This window comes from Carassius gibelio, chromosome B9 (assembly GCF_023724105.1).
Source record: "Carassius gibelio isolate Cgi1373 ecotype wild population from Czech Republic chromosome B9, carGib1.2-hapl.c, whole genome shotgun sequence".
Taxonomy (NCBI): domain Eukaryota; kingdom Metazoa; phylum Chordata; class Actinopteri; order Cypriniformes; family Cyprinidae; genus Carassius; species Carassius gibelio.
Genome location: NC_068404.1, coordinates 29887554 through 29905301, shown reverse-complemented (window position 1 = coordinate 29905301; position 17748 = coordinate 29887554). Strand labels below are relative to the sequence as shown.

Sequence of the window (17748 nt, the reverse complement as noted above, 5' to 3'; positions counted from 1 at the left end):
AGGCCTTCATGCAACGTACATTGCATGCTCTCCGAGTGTTAGTAGTGATAGTAGAGATCTGAAAGCACATAGTGGCAACAAATGACAGATATAAGTATTTGAGAGCAAGCTATACAGAAAGTGAGGTATACCTGAAGAAAGGGGAGAAAAGCAAAACTCAAGTGCCCTGTCGGTGTTCTTGCTCGGTGGAGAGTCGCGCAGGTAGAGTCGATGGTCTTTACACTTGTCGGTCGTCACATGAGGAGGTTTCACACGCTGGCTGCCGCGACCGCTGACGCGGTGAAACCTACCGCTTTTATACCTGCCTGATTACCTGTGTTTGAAGTCAGCTGGCCACGCCTCACTATTGAGCAGATCGAAACAGGGCAGTCCTGCGATAGGCAAACGTGAAACCAAGCACCACTTTCAGCACGTATTTACCAGGGTAAGACACACAATTTAAACCAAACTTTCCTAGCAATGACGATCACACATTAATCTAATGAGAAAACGAGTCAAAACACTTACAAGCTGCTGTCCTTCTCTGTTGCTCGACTGTTTCTTCTTTTAAATTCATTTTAAATAAGTACATTTTTTAAATAATTTCCAAAGTTTTAAAATTGCTTGTTTATATTTTTGTATTATTTTTCTCCATGACTATTTTACTTTCTTTTATGTTAAGCACTTTGAATTACCATTGTGTACGAAATGTGCTATATAAATAAACTTGCCTTGCCTTGCCTTGCCTTGCCTAGAGCACATTTATTCCAGATGATGGCTTGTGATTGACAGCTGATGAATTATAAGTCTGTACTTTATGCTGTGGATATTGTAACATTTTAGATGGTTGTAAGATGCATATATTATCTCCCTCATCATTCTGAAGGAGCAATAGAAAAACAAGTTTTTCAAAATATGAATTTTTGCTGGTAAATGTCTTGCTGTATCCTGTAATTGAAGGAAAACACATTATTATATATTTTCATGACATTTCATACATATTTATCACATTTTCATTGCACTCCTGAAGTTTGTTAATGTAGAACCTTGTGTGCTCATTGTGTCGAGTGTCTGTGTGCAGGGCAGTCACTAGTGGGGTGAAAGGTGGTGACGATTATAGGGGCCCACGGCCCAATGATCTCAACCGACTGGCTGAGGCCAGCCTAAAAAGACGTTTAAGACAGTTGATGGGCCACAGCTGCGCTTCGTCATGAAAGCTTATCATTTTCACGTGTTTTAAGCCTTGCCAATTTAAAGAGTTTAAAGCATTCAAACACAACACGTGGAAAAGCTGAACAGAGTGGCTGGTTAATCGCACGATGTGTTCGGTGCGCAATCAGAGAGCGGCGTCTCATGGACAGCAACACCGGACCCAAGCTCTTCTTCGGATCAAATCGCAGTTTAAACATGCGAACAGAAAAAATGTGAAGGAGCCCAATTCAGCACTGGTGCGCGGTGTTCTGTTCGCACAGGGCACATTCAGAGAGACGCGTCTCAAAGCCATTGAACACTGAATTTGCCTCTTCTTGCTTTGTAACAACAAATACATACAAAAGGATGTCAAAATACCTGTCTTGGAAAGTATGTTCGAAAAAACTGTTGGTTAAGTCTTTAAATGAAAGTTAAATCAGATGTGTATTATTATAATGGATGCTTTGTCTCTTAAAGTGACCGCGCCTAATTTTAATTTTAACGTTAATCCAAGAAAATGAAAGGTTTTAACAAGATTTAATCCACAGCCAAACCGAAAATTATTCTGACACCAAATGTAACTTTTTTGACATCTTTTATTTGTGGGTGCAGGGCACTATTAATTTATGTAACCTACAGCAAAATAATAACTGTTAAATATTATATCCCAAAATTCTTCATACTGTGGACTACCAGTGAAATTTATAGACTATTTGGGACCAAAAATTATTCAGACACTTTGACCTGACCGTGTTTTGCTTAAGTGTTTCTTCTTTAATTGCTAATTAACCACAAAGTGAACAAAATTAAGCATTGCTTGGTAATTGGTCAACAAAGTGTTGATAGTTGTGTAAATATTGGCATTCTAACAGTTGTCTGAAGTTTTGTTTAATTGTAATCCATTACACACCTTTTTATCAAAGTTTTCTGGCATTATCAAGATAAATTTGTTCTGACAGTTAAACAGTTCTTGTTCTATTTTAATACCATGTTCTAAACTATAGAAAATAAACTATGATAATGTGAGAAATGTTAAAGGTATCTGAATACATTTTGGTCTGACTGTATTTCACTAGTTCACGCTTACATATAATTAGCTGAGGTATGGTATGCGTATTTGGCGTGCTGTCCGGGGAAGGGGCACCGAGCTCGGGAATGGCCTGAACCTAGAGTACCCCCCCTTCCCCGTATTATTATAAAGTGAACTTGATGTGAGGAGATGGGGTGGAGGAGGGATGCTGATAAACCGTCAATGGATAGAGGTAAGCCAGCGATATTTATACTATGGGATTGATTACTTGATTGTGGTCCACCTGTTATGATTAGGCTAAGTATCTGACGTAGAGCTGAAGATCTTTGCCCGAACCCGACGGGACCCGTCGGGACCTGACGGGTTCGGTCGGGTTCGGGCTTAATTTCTAACATCTTACGCGGGCTCGGGCCGGGCTCGTGCTTGCGCTCCGGTTTGCGAGGTAAACGAGCGGTCATGTGATGTGTTTCGATTAGCGTGAGAAAGATGCGAAAATGAATGCTGAGCAAGTGTAACGGAGGCTTGCCTCTGGTGATTACGTTTTGGTTGCACCAGCAACTAAAGCAAACTCTGAGGTGTGGAAAAGTTTTGACCATGCTTATAATGAGAATAATGAGTGAATAATGACGCACCATCAGTGAGCGCAGGAACGCGCTGAAGACATCTACAGTGGATTCAATCATTTTCCTCCACAAAAACATCTAGACCTAGCCTAATCTCTGTGAGTAAAGGTTTTTCAAATGATAACTAAATATTAATTGAGTCTTAAATGCATAATGTTGACAGAGTATTTACGCTAATGTTGGCATTATTCTTTTATTAAATAAAGCAAATCTGGCGGAGCCTTTATCTTAATTTCGTTATTGCCAAATACCCATCTCAATTTAAAATGTATCTTAATTTTTTTTTAAATGACTCGTTTTTATTGGTGCGTTGGTCTATTTATTGGTTAAATGAGCCTATGTCTAGAATGCTGAGATGTTACGATGTGACACAGGACTTATTTTATTTCTTTATTCCAAATTCCAAGTGGTCTATTCTACGTTAGTTATGAGTAAATTATGTTAAAACATGAATAAATTGCTCATTGTTGGCAAAAGGCAAAAGAGCTTTGTGCGTGCGCACATTTGAATAATGTCGGGCTGTAAACGGGTTCGGGCTTTAAAAAAGCTTTCAATCAAAATGTACTTGTCGGGTTCGGGCCGAAACCTGTCGGGCTCGGGTCCTGTCGGGCCTAACTTTTAAGACCCGATTACAGCTCTAATCTGACGCGCTCCTCCCGAATCTTCATTGATAATTACATAGCCTATTTTATTTTATACTGAAGACTATGCAGTGCTATTTTACATTTTATTATTTGGTTTCTGTACTTACACTTATGCCTACAAACTTAAAACAAGCTTAAACATTGTGTAAATAGTACAAATAAATAAATAGAATGAACATGCAAATTAAACAATTTCAAACAGGGCCCACTGGTACAACCTGCACCAGGGCCCCGCAAACCCCAGCTACGGCTCTGTCTGTGTGCATTGAGTGTGTTTCTGACTCCCATAAAGCAGTTCAATCATCACCACACGATTATCCTCACCTGGGGTCAGAGGTCACTGCTTCATCACTCAATTTAGGACGATTACCCATGGATCTATCACTCTTCAGAGACACACAGCTGTGATCAGGAGATGAAGATCTCTGACTGTAGATCCTGAGAAAACACACAGAAATATCACACTCTTTTGCTGTAAACAGTGATGATGACAGAAAGTGAGAATCTGCACCAACAGTCAGATGTGACGCCAAAACACATTTACATCATGATCATCTGATCCGGACGCCTTCTCCACATGTGTGAATGGTTTGCCAGCAGAAGACAGTTGGTCTTCCACTAATAAACAAACTCTTAGCAATGCTGTGAGGTTTTCTGACTCGCACTCTCAGTCATACAGGGGTCAAGCATCCAAACAAATAGTTCAAACTACATTTATCTTGAGGAAAAACCCAGTTTCTACACAAAAGAAACGCTCAAGGCATTCAGATCTCTACATAGGCATATAACATAGTATTTTACAATTACTTCCAGCACACTGAATACTGATATCTGTCCAGTGATATTTGTCTATTACAAACTGAAGTACTGTCTAGTGACAAGAACACTAACCGCAGCTCTACAAGACTATTATAAAGCAGCCAAACAACTATAAACTGATTCTGAGCTGCACTTCTGGGTAAGTGTGTTATTAACTGTTCTTCATGATAAAACACTAGAACTACTGCTATTACTGTCTAGTCCATGTACATGTTTCAGGTTTAAATGCTTGAAATTTTAATGCTTGAAACCATACACGTCTGTTTCGCTTCAAAGTGTGTCTTCAATGTAGGGCTGGGAATTGATTCCAAAAAGAATAGATTCAGAGGCGTTAGGAATCGAGTGTCGATTCCATCAAGGGAAATCGATTCCTCATTCAGAGTCTTTTTCAGTTCAAGAAAGCTTATCTATGGGTTATCATATATCTCTCAAACAGAAGCCTCCATCCGACAAAGGCTGCACAAATTTAAATTCAAAAAAATAAACAAAGAAAACGAGTTGGTACTGATCATTTGAATTTTAGGGTGTAGCCTTCCGTTTCAGAAGCACAATTCACCAAATCCGTAATTACAAAAGTTGTGAGATAAAAGATTATTTTCAATTTTGAGCGCTGCATGACAGAACAGATCATGACGTCATTGATCTTATATTACCATCTAAATTACTATTTGTTTTAAACATTACTATCAGCCAATGGTAATTATAAATAATAAGTCACGAGCATAGATCAGTGGCCGAGAGCGCATCTGATTGACTGATAAACCATGAGCTGTATCAGTCATTAATGTTCTGGTTATTTTGTTTCAGTGTACAGTTTGTTAATATGCAAAGTATACAAAGTAAACTTCATCATTTATCTGAACTGTGCACATTTATTTTAGACACTTCTTGTAGATAAACGCATGTCCCTGCTGATCTGGGCTATGATTAATTTCAAGAGCAAAGCTGAAAAAACTAAAATTTTCTTATTTTTCAGCTTCATATTATTGGAGGGATACATTATACAACCTACCCTTCAGTCATCATGGTGAGATAAGGTTCCTTTAATCAAAAAAATGAATTGGAAAAGAATCGAATGCAACAGTGAGGAATCGATTCCAAAAATTGTGGAATCAAAACAGCCCTACATCAATGATGGTATTCTGTAAAAATGATAATCATGTTCCCTTTCGAGGGAACTTCGAACTGCGTCCTCTAGGGGGCGCTTTGGGGAACACCTCGTCGTGACCCGTGTCTGAAGCATACAATGAAAAAACACCAACTTGTTGGCCGTCGACAGCCTCCGACGTCACTACCGGCGCGACTATAAATCAGCACCGGGAGAGCACATCATTATCTTATTCATCTTCAACTGACTGTTTTGTTTGAAGCGTGCATCTGAAAGAACCGGTAAGGGCGATCTTTCTCTGTTTATCATGGCGACAACTAGCAAGCGTTTAGACGATGTGTGCATCCGTGTCGGCGTTATTTGACACCCGATGACACACGCGATCTTTGCGTCATTTGTTTGGGTGAAGAGCACGCACGCGATGTCTTTGAGGAGGCAATCTGCGTGCACTGTGAGCGTTTTTTCAATGGAAAAAGCTCCACTCTCGTTCGTCTCTCTTCTAAAAAAAAAAAAAAAAAGGCAAGCCATCTGCTTCCCGCGGTTCAGGATCTGTCCACGCTGAGGCAGGAAAGAAAATGAGCTTGTGAGAATACAGATGGATCTGTCTGAATGGTTTAAAGAGGGACTTTCCCTTTCGAGATCGTAAAAAAAAAAAAAAAAAAAAAAGGGGGCGGCGGACGAGAGAGAGCCTTGGGAGGATGATGTTATATCTTTAACACTTTCTCATACTGAGGTTAGTGCTCTGCTGGGTTTTTTACCCAGGAAAAGCAGGAGATATTTAAGGATGGTGAAGAAGCTGAGGCTGAGCCTTCTCAATTCTCCTGCCCTGCGTATGTAGAGCTGTTGGAGGTTATTGAGCGAAAATTACCTTTTTGACCATAACCCTCCAGCTCAGGTGAGCCTTTCATTTGTGCATGATCTCCATACAGAGATTAAAAAGAAATGAATGATGCCGTTTTCTTCTTGCATCCATCGGTTTCGGCATTAAAGTAATCTGCCAACATCGAGGTGATACGTGAAAGCGGCTAGGAGGGAATGCCCCTGTAGAAAGAGCTAAAAATGTTATAAATAATTTATAAATTTTTATATGTGAAAAATGTTTTCTTTCTGCAGGGGAAACCTCCTCTCTTAATCTCCCTCCTTGCCATCTAAGCCCCTTCAGAAAATCATCTCGCTTAAATGGCAAGGCATACGCAGTAGCAGGTCAGGCTGTGGCTTTATTACACACAATGCTGGTGCTTCAAGCATATCAGACTGATCTGCTAAGAGACCTGGATAGAGGCTGGGGCCTTTTTCCGATCTGGTAGCTGAGCTGCGCCACACCACGGATCTCTCTCCATGCTACCAAGCAGGCTGCCTCCGCCATGGGGCAGGACTATGGCGGCCATGGTGGCAGCGGAGTGACATCTGTGGATGAACAGACATCGGGAGGAAAGAAAATGCTTTCTGCTCGATGCTCAGGTTTCGCCTTCTGAACTTTTCGGTATTTCCGTTGAGGCGGCGATTTGAAAAGTTCAGGGAGACGAAGGCGCGCTCTGCTGCTTTCAGATCCTTCGTCGCACGAAGGTCCAGGTCTGAGCCCAAACAACATAGGGGTCCTGGCCTGTCTCGATCTGAGAATCAAAGACGGGAACAGAAGGCTAGTGTCGCAACTCGCGCTCCTCCCCCACCTGCGGGCAGGGGTTAGAGGAATCGTGGGTCACGAGGAGGTAAGCAGAACCTAAGAGGTATGATCTAGACGAGGCAGCGTTCTCGTCCGAATCAGAATGATACCGAGGTATCTACTAAAAGAAAAGACACAACGCGTATATGCGACTTCAAAAGGTTAACTTCTGCTTTTATCCTCCCCTTCCTAATTCCCCTGTAACCACCAGCTCTCCACCTGATCGAGGTTAGGTGGAAACCTCTCGCGTAACAGTCTCCTATGCTGGACCTATAATATTTTTTATGGTTCTATGTCCATAGCAACCAACCTGAAACTGATGGTCCAGGTTAAAAGGAGGTACCCCTTGAGCGGGGCTCCGGCGTAGGAGGGTGAGTGAGTAAATGTAACCCTCGCTGTATATACTTATGTGTATTTAATTGCTGGTGGTTACGTGTCTACTAATAAACTCTGTCTGAGTTTCCTTTGCAGTGCTCAGTTACAGTGTTTACTAAACATTCGTCAGCAGCAGCCATCCGGCTTCATGTTCCGGTATTAGGCGGCTGAGATCACAGGTTTCTGAGGGAGCCTCCTTGATCATCAGGCCTGGCACAGCACTGCAGGGAATTTCATGGATGTCTGGCCAGGTCACCCCGAGGGGTCTCCTGGCCGCTTAGGGGTGCTGTCGTATCTACCGGGAAGTGGAGGTGGCAGTTACAGAAGTCTTCTTGTATATGCTGCCTCAGGTGATGCTCCCCTCACCCGAGGTTTGTAAAATTGAGCTTGCCTCTCCCGTGAGATTCAGCTCCTCTACGATGCTTAGGAACCTTTAAGTACACACGCTAAGCTTTGTGTACTTTCTCAAAACCACATGGTGGTCAGTGTGTAGGTGAACGCTTTGCGCACTTTCTAAAAATCCACAAGTGGTAAGTTTGCATGCAAGACTCTGCAAACTTTCTGAAATCTTGTACGATGAGGGGTAACGCTTCGTTCCCTTTCTTGAGATGATTAGACCTTGGTTCCTTGGGCTCCATTCAGCCAGTGTGTATTTGTTTATACACCTCAAGCATCGCTTTTCTCAACATGAGGGGCTATTTGGGTGATTCTCGTGGTAATTTAGCAGCGCTCCCCTTTTTCCAAAAAAAGGGTCACCTATGAGTGCGCTACTCTGAGCTCGGAGTTCTCCTCTCGTACGAGACGGAGTTCTCTGTTTTTTTCCCCAGAGCGCTCCAGTATTGTTTCCATAGATCGAGTTGATGACTCTCAATCATACTGTTTTAAGATGCAACATTCCATCTATGAGCTGCTCTATCAGAGTGCCACGAGAGCCCCTCCTTAGAACAGTATTTGAAAATCCATGCTATGGTAAGTGTGCACGTGTAGTCTTTGCACATTTTCTGAAATCCACACTGTGGTAAGTTTGCACGCTAGTATTCTGCGTTCTTTCTAAAATCCTATATGGTGAGGGCTTCGCGCGGTTGCTTCGTGCCCTTTCTTGAGTTGGTAAAAGCCCCGTTCATCTTGGGCGCCACTCCACCTATGTATCCTCGGATACCTATCTAAACAGGGTGTTGCTACTAGAGAACTGTTGAGACAGCTCTTTCAGCAAGCTTATGCGTAAGCTAGCGGTAGCCCCTGTGTGACAGGCAGGACTTGGTACAAATGCTAGGTTCTTAGCCGTATCCCTTTAAAGGAATCTTTCCTGATTCCAAGCCTTCAGCTCTACCCAGGGCAGAGGCCCTAACAATTAAGTTGGGTATGTAGCTTAGGCCTTTTGGCCGTAAGGGGTACTGTCACAGACAGCCGTCTAAACGTCCCAGGGGCAACTCCCATAGTAATGGTAGAGTTGGTACTTAGTGCTCGCCATGATTCTGGCCTGCATTCCCCTCAGCATGGCGGCGTGGGTATACTGTTCCCCAAAGCGCCCCCTAGAGGACGCAGTTCGAAGTTCCCTCGAAAGGGAACGTCTCAGGTTACGTATGTAACCATGGTTCCCTGAGTAGGGAACGAGACACTGCGTCCTCTAGCTCTCTGCCATGCTTCGGACGCAAGCTTCAGACGAAGAAGATAATGATGTGCTCTCCCGGTGCTGATTTATAGTCGCGCCGGTAGTGACGTCGGAGGCTGTCGACGGCCAACAAGTTGGTGTTTTTTCATTGTATGCTTCAGACACGGGTCACGACGAGGTGTTCCCCAAAGCGCCCCCTAGAGGACGCAGTGTCTCGTTCCCTACTCAGGGAACCATGGTTACATACGTAACCTGAGACGTTTTTTGCATTCTGATTTTGACGTACAAAGGCACAAAATATTTGTTCATTATTTTCTGTTTTTTTTCCCTCCACTTGTTTCAGTTTTTCTGCCTTAATAATGCACTGCAGTGCTGTAAACGTAGCGTCTGCTTACAAACTGTCTCTTGTTCAGTCTGTCTACTCTAATACTGGATTATATCTCGCCTGGGGTCAGAGGTCAGTGGATCATATCTCACCTGGGGTCAGAGGTCACTGGATCATCACTGGATTCAGGAGGATTCATGGATCTGTGGCTCTTCAGAGACTCTCTGGTGTGATCTGGAGATGAAGATCTCTCTCTGATCTCCATAATGACAGACTGACATGAGGCCTGTATATCAAACACTTAATTAATCATACAATGCAATATATCCATTAATTCTTCAATTATTATTATATAACAGAATATCCATTACACTTTAAATAATTCAGAGAATTATGATAAGGAAGATGATAAGATCCGTGTGTAATCAAGTGTAAGAAAACATGCGTCTATGGCAAGCAGTTTTAACATTTAATCTATAAACTGCACTAGTATCTAATTTAACGTTACTAGTACTAATTTTTTATTATTTTTTTTATTTTTTTATTCTTTAACTACTAGTGACTTTTGTGAAGTTACTTGTACTTTTTCATTAGGTACTAGTGCTTATTTATTAGAAACTAGTACTCATTCATTAGATACTAGTACCTATTAAATAGATACTAGTACTTATTCAATAGATACTAGTACAGATTTATTAATTACTAGTACTTATTCGAAATGTTACTAGTAAGATTTGTTTTTTTTTACTAGCAAATTTTGAACTCTACTTCTGCATAACATAAGACAAATAAAAAAGCTGACTAGTAATATAAGAATAGTTACTAGTAGCAATTACAAAAGATACTAGTGTCTAATAAATAAGTAATAGTAACTCATGAATAACTACTAGTATCTATTAAATAAGTACTAGTATCTAATGAATAAGTACCAGTATCTAAAAAATATCTAAAAAATAAGTAATATTATCTAATGAATGCTTACTAGTAATATTGAAAAAGATACTAGTCACTTTTGCAATAATTACTAGTCTTTTTGGCTCTTTTTTTCTTCAAATAAAGAAAATGTTTGTCTGAAAACCACAAGGTTTGGATTGTGTGTGCCCTGTCCAGAACAATCTAAAAACATTCAGTGTCTGCAGCACAAATGCCCTGTACAGGACATTAATATAAAACCATTCAGTGTCTGTAGCACCATTGTGCCCTGTACAGCAGGGGTTCCCAACCTTTTTTGTGCCAGGGACCAGCATATTCATAAAAACAATACCAGGGACCAGTTGTCATTTTTAATGCCTCAATTTTAAGATGCATCGTTTGGAACATATCACTGTGTAAAACAGTAACAGCCTATCATTTATTTGCATATAATGAACTAGGTGGCAACAAAGGCTACTTTTATGAAAATACCAATCTTTTTAAACTTTCAGACCAGTTCACAAATTGTTTCCCTTTTCTCCCATACAATTAGGTCTACTTCAAAAGCAACTCACACAGCACTCACTCACTAGCACTTGGCAGTAATGGCAAATTGTATGAACATACCAGTCCATTTAACCTGTCAAATATCTCCAGAACCACTAAAGACAATCACTTCAACAGCAACTTTGTGTTTTCACTCACCAACAGGTGAGAACAAAGGCTAATTGTATGAAAATAAGAGCCAGTTTCAACAGTCAAACAGTTTCAGAATGCAATAGCAAACACACAGTGGTTTCAGCCAATAATTTTTAAAAGTATAAAATTAGAGATTAAGCTTTAACCTTTAACAAAAAATACCAGACCAATGAGAAGAAAACTATTTTAATGTGAGCATGAACTGCTTATTGATATATCTTTATTTGTAGCTGTTCACAAGACAAGCTGTTCTTCCTGGGCATCCATAAAAAAAACATATATGCATCCAAAACAATGCACACAAATTCCTGGATACAATAAAAAGACATTTAAAAGGTCTGCTTCACAAATATTAATGAAAACCAGCTTACAGTCTGATATCCATATCAGTGAGACCCCTGGGATTGCTTGGGAGCCACAAAAACATCATACTTGATGGTTGACAATGAGACATGCAGGGTATTCCTCACATCCAGTCTGTTTCTAATTCTGGTCTTAGTGGCAGTCATGGCAGAAAAACCTGTCTCGCACAGATATGAAGTCGGGAACGGGAGCAGGGTTTTCAGTGCAAGGGTGCTGATGTCAATGTATTCTATTAATGCTTTGATCCAGAAGGATGTCAATGGTGTTGAATTAAAGACAGTTTTCAGGCCTCCGTCATTTTTGAACTCTAGCAGCTGGTCTTCTTGTCTTGATGAGAGCTGGTTCTGACCGTCATCATCTTCAGAAATAAAATCAGAAGTTACTTCTATTAGCATGAAAGTTTTCACATACAAGGAATTTGCTTTGGTGTTTTGGTGCAAAATAGGGATTTTAACGATTAATCGATGATAAGCAGGTTCATGCGCGTGCGTGCTGCTCAACCACAAAACATGTAAAAAAAAAGCGCGCCGGAGTTATGTTTGGGACCATTTTTGGGACCATGAGTTTGCGTGTTCATTTGCAGCCTTTTGTTTTGTGCAAATGTAAGTTTTAATATTGTGTTTATTTTGTGTAAGCCTATCTATATCTGATTTATCTCATGACATAGGATGCATTTGGTTAAAAATTAATGTAGTAAAGGGTAGTCTATGGTGATCCTCTTCAGCTTCAGCATGCGCAGCTCAAACAGCACTGCACGACTAATAATGACTATTGTTTATGACTACTGTCATATTAACATTATAAAGAGAACAATATTGTAATAAAAAATTGTGAATTATTTGGGTTTAGTTGCCGTGTCATGTTGCTCCAGGAAGAGCGCGTCCACAACATGAGTCATTCTGAATGGCACATAAATTAGTTCAAATTCAATTGTGCATTCTCGTAATTTTGTGCAGGTATAATTTGTAATGTTATGTTTATTTTGTATATATCTGATTAATATCATATAGGATACGTTTCTTTGAGTTAAATAAAGCACCAGCAAAGTGCTCCAGTTTACCGGTATCTATTGCCAGCAATGCACAGCTTATAATAACGATGAGAACACTATTTTATCAAATTGTTGTGAATTCATTGGTAGATGTCATTTTCAACACATTGTTCCAGGAAGAGTGCCTCAACAGCAGTCCAAATAATATATTTAAAATAATTAAATGTAAAAAATAGCCTATTATTGTTTGAAAAATCTTTAGCCAAATTGAAAATTAAATAGAAAATATACTTTGGAGAGGGGTGTTAAATATGAATATGTAATGTGCATATATTTACCTTGGAATGGGTTGCGCATCCATACTTTGCCATTCCTTGGGTCTTTTTCAGATGGGAAATAATGCTCAAACTCATCAGACAGTGATGTCAGGTTGCAGTGTATCAACTGGCCAAGTCCTTCAGCATCCTCGGAAAAACTGGATAAGTTGCTGAACATATCAAAAACACCCTGGTTGATGCGCCGTGCCCAGGTTTCCAGCTTGGCTTTAAATCCAGCGATTTTATCCACCAACATGAATGTGTCAGCCATCCTACCCCTGCATTGTCAGGTTCAAGTCATTCAAGGTCATGAAAATGTCATTCAAGTAGGCCAGTTTTGCAAGCCAGCTCTTGTCACTGAAGTGCGCTGCTAAGGGTGACTGCTTGTTGGAGAGGAATTTCAGTAATTCGTCTCTTAGCTCAAACACTCGTGTTAGGGCTTTCCCTTTGGACAGCCATCGAACTTCTGTATGTAGAAGCAGGCGCTTGTGATCAGCATCCATGTCCTCACACAATAATTGAAACAAACGCGTATTCAGTGCATGAGCTTTAATGTGGTTGATGACACCTATAGCATTATTAAGGACCGTGTGGAGCTCTGGAGACATCTTCTTGCTTGCCAGCTTCTCTTGGTGATCCATGCAGTGAGTTGCCTCACATTCTGGCGCAACTTCTTTCACTGACTTCTTTCGCAGCAGCCCTGTCAGTGCAGACACCAACACAAAATTTCCATTCCAGTCTGCCTGCAACGTATTCATTCAATACTTGAAATATTTCGTAGCCGGTGGTTGTGCTTGGAAGTGAAAGACAACAGAGCAAATCCTTCTGCACATCATCTTGATGCACGTACCGCACATAAACTAACATGATCACCTTATTTTGCGCGTCAATCAATTTGTCCACTTGAATTGCGTACCACAGAGATGCCTTTAATCTGCCCAAAAGCTGCCCCTCAATACTATCAGCCATGTCATCAATTCTCCGGGCAATAGTATTGTCAGATAGCAGAGATGGGACCAAGTCACACATGTGCAAGTCTCAAGTAAGTCTCAAGTCTTAACCTTCAAGTCTCAAGTAAGTCCCAAGTATTTTTTTATTGGGCAAGTCAAGTCAAGTCAAGTCCAGTCATGTAGTAAGTAAAGTCAAGTCCAAGTCAAGTCACCTTATTATGGTAATTTTACCTGCAGAATCTGATCTTAATAAAGTTAAAAGACAAGATATGAGTAACTGTCAGTAAATTAAAATAATTTGGATTTGCATTGTAAATACTCATGTTCAGTAAAATACATCATGGAATCAAACAAAATTGTAACTTCATAAAATTATTTATTTTCCACTTCTGCCAACAGTGTTTGAAATGTTTAACATTTTCAACATTGAGTCCATAAAACAAATAACAGCTAAACATCCAACAGATTCCTCTCTGAACACCTCTCTCTCTCAAACACAGTTTACATACAACATTAAACTTTGTTACATTTATCGAAAGTTTTGGCACCCTTTGCAGAATCTGTGAAAATGCGAGTAATTTTCAAAAAATAAGAGAGATCATACTAATTGCATGTTATATTTTATTTAGTACTGTCCTGAGTAAGATATTGTACATAAAAGATATTAACATTTAGTCCACAAGACAAAAGAATTGCTGAAATTATTAAAATAACCCCACTCAAAAGTTTGGGAACCCTTGGTTCTTAATACTGTGTTCTGTCACCTGATGATCCTCGACTGTCTTTCTGTTTTGTGATGGTTGTGCATGAGTCCCTTGTTTGTTCTGAACAGTTAAACTGAGCAGCGTTCTTCAGAAAAATCTTTAGGGCCCTGCAGATTCTTCAGTTTTCCAGTATCTTTGCATATTTGAACCCTTTCCAGCAGTGACTTTATGATTTTGAGATGCATCTTTTCAGACTGAGGACATTTGAGGGACTCAAACACAACTATTTAAAAAGATTCAAGCATTCACTGATGCTCCAGAAGGAAACAAGATGCATTAAGAGCTGGGGGGTGAAAACTTTTGGAATTTGAAGATCAAGGTAAATTGTACTTAATTTGTGTACCGGGAAAAATACAAGTATCTTCTGTTGCTTACGAAGGGCAGAACTAAATGGAAAAAATATATATTTAAAAAAAATAAGACAAATTTGACCATCTTCATCGTGTTCAAAAGTTTTCACCCCCCAGCTCTTAATGCATCTTGTTTCCTTCTGGAGCATCAGTGAATGTTTGAATCTTTTTCAAACATCATTTTGAAATCTGATTCTGGATCATAAATATACTCTGAATCTGACTGTTAGCCATGGTTTGTTTTGGATGATGTTTTTTTCCTCACGGTAATGTCACAGCTTCCAACTCAAAACACTCTCAACTCAAAAGCCTACTCACGCTCGTGATTCTTTAGCTCCGCCCACACGTCACGCCTCCAGCTGCTCGTGGTTTTCTGGGAAAAATCGGTACAGACTATCTTTCTCTTATGAATATAATAAAATGAAAGACTTTTTGGAGTTGTGAAGGATGGAGTACTACTCTATAGCAGTGGTGGACGAAGTACACAAATCAAGTACTTGAGTAAAAGTACAGATACGTATAGAAAAATATTACTCCAGTAAAAGTAAAAGTACTCCTTTTTCAATTTTACTCAAGTGAAAGTACAAAAGTACTCAATTTTTTATTTACTTAAGTAAAAAAGTGCTGAAAGATAGATTTTTGCAATTTTATATAGGCTACTTAATTTAATTTTATATTAGCACATATTTTTTTAAATAATCCTTCTGCTGAAAATACCTGGGATTTTTTCCAAAATAACCACTATATCGAGTCAAGATATATTTTTGTTGTTGATATGGACTACGTTGATGAGAATGATGTTCACTGTGAAGCTTACACTGTGATTTACCTGAGAGAAAACAGAGATGACCATCTGATCTTCACCAGGAAGAACAAAGTATTTTAAAGTTTGTTGTTTTACAGAACATCACAGTTATATATGACATGATAATAAGGTCTGAAGTTAGGAAGAGCGTTTTAAGGAAAATATAATTATATTTTCATAATGATTTTTTCCTTCTCAAATCTTGTCGGGGTGCATCTCTTCCCCTCTTTGATAATTACTGTAGTTACCATGTTCTAAACATCACAACCTTACTTTTGTGCCTAGATGTAATCTATATATATATATATATATATATATATATATATATATATATATATATATATATATATATATATATATATAGGTGGTTGAAAAAAAATATTTGGACATTATTTATAAAAATTACCTCAAGTTAGCACCAGCAAGCTTGTTAGCTAGACAGTTAGCATCAGCTAACAATATTTTCAGTACGGTTATGAATTAACATTCATGTCTGTCTACTTGTCTAGTTAATCCAAACAATATAACGTTACGTCACATAGGGAATGGTAGCATTTTAATAAAACTGTTAATATCACGGCAGCGGGGAATATGAACATGCACTAGTAATTTTATTTAATCTGTGTTAGTTTAAAGTTTTTTTTTGTTTTTTTACCTAAAACACAGAGACACTGATTGATGTGTCTGCAATGTCTGCACTCGAGCATTTCAGTGGGCTTAAATAGATCACTCTTTACAGCGGATTTAGTTCCCAAACAACTGACAATTTTGACCTTAAAATGATTTTCAGTTACAATAATTAATCCTAAATTTCGACATTAATAATTTACTTTTAGCAACATTAGATGCACGTGCGCTCACAAGATCTCCGGGTTCTTACTTCTGTAGACTCGCACTAAACGGTTCATTTGAGTGGTTGACTCCAGAACAGCTGCAATCGAATAATTCTAATTCGTAAACAAATTGTTTGGTGCGATTTGCGATCCGATTTAAAAGTTTATTTTGAAAAGACTCGTTCGTTCATGATAAATCGGACACCGCTTCTGCGTGTCGGAGCACATGATATATTATAGGGAGTAACGATATGTTTTATGAAATGTAGTGAAGTTAAAAGTACGATCTTATGCTTTGGAATGTAATGAAGTAAAAATAAAAGTTACTCAAAATAACTTTTTTAAATACCCCCCCCCCCCCTAATGAAAAGTCGGTAACATAGTTTGGCTAAATTTAAAATAATCAAAAACAATTTGTAGAGATCAGAAATATCAAATATATTCTATCTGTCACTCAAACATGCCTCATATTTGAGCTTTTCTTTCCTTTTAAAACTCGTTCGTTCTATAATCTGATGTCCAGATTCATTTCTGCTTATTTTCCAATGAAATTCAGCAGCAGGTCAGCAATTAAGAATTGATCAGCTAATACTGTTTTTCCTCACTGGGTTGTTGTTTTTTATGGGAAAATAAAACAAATAACGCAGAACTGAGGACTTTGCATTCTTTTTTTCTCTGAGAGGCTGAAACACAAACTATAATATAACATGATGATATCAGAATAAAATCACTGAACTGACCGTGAAGAGTGATATTTCATGGAGTCTTCTCATCAATGAAGATTCAGTTGTTGTTTTTGATCTGAAGTGTTTCCTGAAGCAGAAAGACGCGTTACCGGTTTTACCTGCAGAGCTCGCACCCGAGATCACGTGACGCGTTTGTGTGACACACCTGTATGTGGTTTGACGATATTTGACGAGAGCTGCTGAAACCAGAGCTGTTTTCTAGATGAATTCAACTCAGTCCATAAGTGATGCACTTGACAATAATACCAGCATCATGTAGTGCGAAAGATTAATTGTAATGGTAGAAACAAATCCGCGGCAGATCTTTTACTTACAACGAAGAAGTCACGGACACCAGTTAAACTGCAACACCTACCAAAAATAAAATCCTGCTTATTATTCAACATGAACTCCCACCTTTGCATATTAATTTGTAAATAATCTGTAAATTAATTTCAACTAGAAGAATCCCAAGAGCTTGATATGATTATAATCCCGAAGATGGAATGTCCAATCATCCAATTTTACATGCGTCACAATTCACTACAACAGTTTAAAGATTAAGTTTAGTATGAAAACAACATTAAAACACTGATGCACAATGATGAGTGACAGCTTTTCAGTGATTATAAAACCACATTACTAAAACTGATTGCAAATCTGCGAATTT

The 17748-nt window shown here is 39.1% G+C and overlaps 1 protein-coding gene across 6 annotated transcripts in view; it reads right to left on the bottom strand.

Moving 5' to 3' along the window:
* Positions 1-17146, bottom strand: part of LOC127964895 (NACHT, LRR and PYD domains-containing protein 3-like) — a 246545-nt gene extending 229399 nt beyond the window's left edge. For 4 of the 6 annotated variants that reach the window (XM_052565386.1, XM_052565381.1, XM_052565382.1 and 1 more), the window contains exons 1-3: positions 17094-17146; positions 9522-9655; positions 3792-3905 (exon numbers count right to left, since the gene is read on the bottom strand). In XM_052565386.1, coding sequence (XP_052421346.1) covers positions 3792-3905; positions 9522-9655; positions 17094-17126 — 281 coding nt within the window. In that variant the 5' untranslated portion in view covers positions 17127-17146. The remainder of the gene's footprint in view (positions 1-3791; positions 3906-9521; positions 9656-17093) is intronic. The other 2 variants (XM_052565383.1, XM_052565384.1) reach the window with 1 other exon arrangement.
* Positions 17147-17748: the final 602 nt, after the last annotated feature.